At 42.4% G+C, this 4,085-nt stretch overlaps 1 protein-coding gene across 1 annotated transcript; it reads left to right on the top strand.

Annotated features, from left to right (window-relative positions):
• The first annotated feature begins 200 nt into the window (after positions 1-200).
• On the top strand, positions 201-1,599 carry LOC120255542 (pectinesterase 2.1-like). Its single transcript, XM_039263354.1, has 2 exons — positions 201-1,008; positions 1,119-1,599. The coding sequence occupies exons 1-2, from the start codon at positions 219-221 to the stop codon at positions 1,580-1,582; spliced, it is 1,254 nt and encodes a 417-aa protein (XP_039119288.1). The 5' UTR covers positions 201-218; the 3' UTR covers positions 1,583-1,599.
• The last annotated feature ends 2,486 nt before the right edge of the window (positions 1,600-4,085 follow it).

Below are 4,085 nucleotides of genomic sequence, written 5' to 3'. Positions count from 1 at the left end.
ACCCCTTTACTTCCCCCAAAGCCACTGTCATCCTAATTTCATATAAACAATCCATTATTTTATTATCAAATCCATCATCAACGAGAATCATTGCTTTTGCTTTTTTTTTTTTAAAGATAATAAACCACTTCCGTTAAAATAAAAAAAGATCTCTCAATTTTTTTCGTCTATAATTAAGTCTCAAACCAAGCAGCCACAAACACATAAACTCAAGCTTCATGGCACCAACCATCCCATGCAGCCATCTTATAGTCACAGTAGTCTCTTTACTAACCATCATCTCCATCACAACATCTCTTCCCACCACTCAAAGTGATGATCCCTTGCTTAAAATCCTTCACACATCCTTAACCCAGCTCAACACAACCATCAGCACTGCCACACACTTACACCGCCGCATTAACGAGCAAAAACAGCAGGCAGAGCTCGAGGATTGCTTGCAACTCCTCGACCTCTCTCGTGACCGTGTGCTCAGCTCGGTCCGAGCTATTACTAAAAGCGCGCACACAGATGCGCGCACATGGCTCAGTGCTGTCATGACTAATTATGACACTTGCCTTGATGGTCTAAATGGTTACGTGAAACTCTCCATGGAATCTCGACTCAAGTCCTTGATGAAATCCACAAGCGTGTCATTGGCCTTGCTGGCGAGCAGTGATGACGACGACGATGTTATCACTCAGGTGGTCGAGTTCCCGTCCTGGATATCTAAGCGTGATCGAAAGCTACTCGAAGCTCGCACGCCCAAGGATGTGAAAGCGAATGTTGTTGTGGCGAAGGATGGGAGTGGGAAGTTCAAGACGGTGCAAGAGGCTGTGAATTCTGTCCCTGATAACGGCAAGACAAGGTATGTTATTTATGTGAAGAAAGGTGTTTATAAAGAGACTGTAAGGCTTGAGAAGAAGAAGAAGAACGTCATGATCGTTGGTGATGGTATGGACGCCACTGTCATCACCGGTAGTCTCAATTTCGTCGACGGAACCACCACCTTTAACAGTGCCACGTTAGGTGAGAATTAATTTATCTATCTATATATATATTATATATTTATTTTAAAGGTTTTTTTTTCTTTAAAAAAATAATTTAATGAAATTTATCTGTGAGTCAACGAAATGCAGCTGCGGTTGGTGATGGACTGATTTTGCAGGACCTAAAGATAGAGAACACTGCCGGAGCGAAAAAGCACCAGGCGGTGGCGCTCCGGGTCGGAGCCGACCGATCAGTGATCAACAGGTGCAACATCGAGGGCTATCAAGACACGCTTTACACGCACTCACTGCGTCAATTCTACCGTGACAGCACTATATCCGGCACAGTCGACTTTATCTTCGGCAACGCTGCCGTTGTTTTCCAGAACTGCAAACTCGTGGCACGGCGTCCCCTGGACAACCAGCAAAACCTTGTGACAGCTCAAGGGAGGATAGACCCCAACCAGAACACTGGTACTTCTATACAGAACTGCCAAATAGTGCCCAGTAATGACTTAAAGCTCGCAAAAGGGGCTATAAAATCGTATCTTGGTCGGCCATGGAAGGAATATTCTAGGACTGTGTTCATGCAGTCATATAGATTCACATATTGATCCTAAAGGGTGGTTGGAGTTGTAAAGATCGCCAGAGGTCTCTACGACACTCACAAAGTCAAACAATCAAGACAACCAACCAATTAAACAATTCAATCAACCCATAATAAATCACAAACAAGACACAGCCAATTTATACGTGGAAAAACCCCTTCGATGTGAAGGATAAAAACCACGAGACCGCTCAAGAGTCCACCCTTTTACTTCTCTTATTGATAAATTGAGGCAAAAAGAACCCCAAATCAGTCAACAAAGGATTCACAACCCACAACAATTTTCAAGAACAATAAGAGATCAAGATAGAGCAAAAAAAGTGTAGAAATCACCCAAAAACTCGTTTGAGTCTGTTAAAGCTGCGTTTCTGACCAAAACCAGAGCACCTGAGGACGATCCGACCGTTCAAAATGAAGCCCTTCTTGTCAGGAACAAGCTGGCCAAATTTGAGCAAAATCGAACCACGGGAGCACCTCCGATCGTAGAGTTGATCAAAACTGCGCACACAAAACCGGAATAACAAACCCTCTTAAGCTCTCTCTTTCTTCTTTTGATTGCCAGTCCGCCTTTTTCATGTTGTACAGACTAAAAACCAAAAAAATAAAATCACCAAAAAGAAGATTCTCTTGGAAACCCTAATATCAATGCCAAATGGACCCAAGAAATAAGACATAACCCTAGGTCCAACATAAAAGGCCCTAACATAAATAACAAAAAAGCAATATGAAATATTACAAATATGGGATTTTGGACCCATAACAATCTCCCCCTCCAGCCCAACACGGGGAAGATGAACACTCTTCAATCACCACTTGAAGCTCATACCCGCAAGCTTGACACAAACATCAAGCTTGCTTCCTGGAACCACTTTGGTTAACATGTCTGCACCATTCTTATTTGTATGAACTTTCTTCAGTTTCATCATCTTTTCTTCAATAATATTCCGCAACCAATGATATCGAACATCAATATGCTTGGTGCGGGCGTGATACATGGAATTCTTGCTCAAATCTATAGCACTCTGACTATCACAGAATACCACATACTCACCATGTTCCAAACCCAACTCTTGAAGAAACCTCTTCAACCAAAGCATTTCCTTACTTGCTTCCACGGTAGCTATATACTCGCCTCGATGAGTCGATAAGGCCACACACTTTTGTAATTTGGATTGCCAAGAAATGGCTCCCCCTGAAAGTGTGAACACATAACCTGAAGTAGACTTTCTACTATCAAGATCACCCGACCATGTCCCCGCATCATCAGATATCCCTCAAGAAACGAGGTTTGCCACCTCCATAACACAAACAAAGTTTGGAAGTGCCACGCAAGTATCACGAAGATCCACTTCACTCGCATCCCGAGTGAGTCTTACCCGGATTGGATAAGTATCCGCTCACCAAACCAACAGATCGTGTCAATATCGGGCCTTGTACACACCATAGCATACATCAAGGAACCAACGCAGGAAGAATAAGGAATAGATGACATACTTGCTTTCTCCTTCTCGTTATAGGACAAGATCTCTTTACTCGAGTTAAAAATGTAATGCGAGTGGTGTGCTAACGAAAGCTTAGCATGCTTCATATTGAACCTTTCAAGCACACGTTCAATATACTTTTTGTTGAGATAGCCATAACTTTCTAGCCTTTGCGGTCACGAGCAATCTCCATGCCTAAGATTTGCTTTGCGGGACCCAAATCTTTCATGTCAAAATGACTTGGACAAATCTTTCTTCAAGTTGCTAATCATCACTGAATCTTGCCCTAACTATCGACGATATCATCTACATACAAAAGAAGGATAATGAAGTTGTCACTGTGGAACTTTCTGAAATACACACAAGGATCTGCAGAAGTCCGCTTATAACTATTACTTGTCATAAACGAATCAAATTTCCGATACCACTGCCTTGGTGCCTGTTTAAGCCCATAAAGACTCTTCTTCAACTTGCAAACAAGTCTTTCCTTCCCTTTTTCTTCAAAAGCCTTCGAGTTGCTCCATGTAGATTTCTTCATGCAAGTCACCATGTAGAAAAAGCGGTCTTTACATCAAGTCGCTCCAACTCAAGATCAAGACTTGCAACATACCCTAAAAATGATTCGATAGAAGTCATCTTGACAGCAGGGAGAAAAAAATTTCATCATAGTCAACGCCCTTTTTTACGGTTGCATCCTTTGACCACCAATCGAGCTTTCCGCTTCACTATCTTCTCACCATCTTTCTTGTTCTTGAAAAACCCATCATGCTTTTTCAATACTTTCTTGCCTCTAGGGAAGATTCACTAACTCATAGGTCTGATTCTTCTTCAAAGAATCCATCTCTTCTTTTCATAGCCTCGAGCCAAAGATCTTTATCTTCACTGAGACAACGCTTCTTGGAAACTCTCGGGCTCCCCTCATCGACTGACTAAGATGTAATCGTGCTTGGATACTTTGTAGAAGGTTTCACGATCTCCGGGTTGACCTTCTAATCTAAACATCATCCATCGGCGAAGTAGGTTGTTCCA

Source organism: Dioscorea cayenensis, unplaced genomic scaffold (assembly GCF_009730915.1).
Source record: "Dioscorea cayenensis subsp. rotundata cultivar TDr96_F1 unplaced genomic scaffold, TDr96_F1_v2_PseudoChromosome.rev07_lg8_w22 25.fasta BLBR01001058.1, whole genome shotgun sequence".
Classification (NCBI taxonomy): Eukaryota; Viridiplantae; Streptophyta; class Magnoliopsida; order Dioscoreales; family Dioscoreaceae; genus Dioscorea; species Dioscorea cayenensis.
Note: the sequence above shows the minus strand (reverse complement) of the source record. Positions and strands in the feature narration are given on the sequence as shown.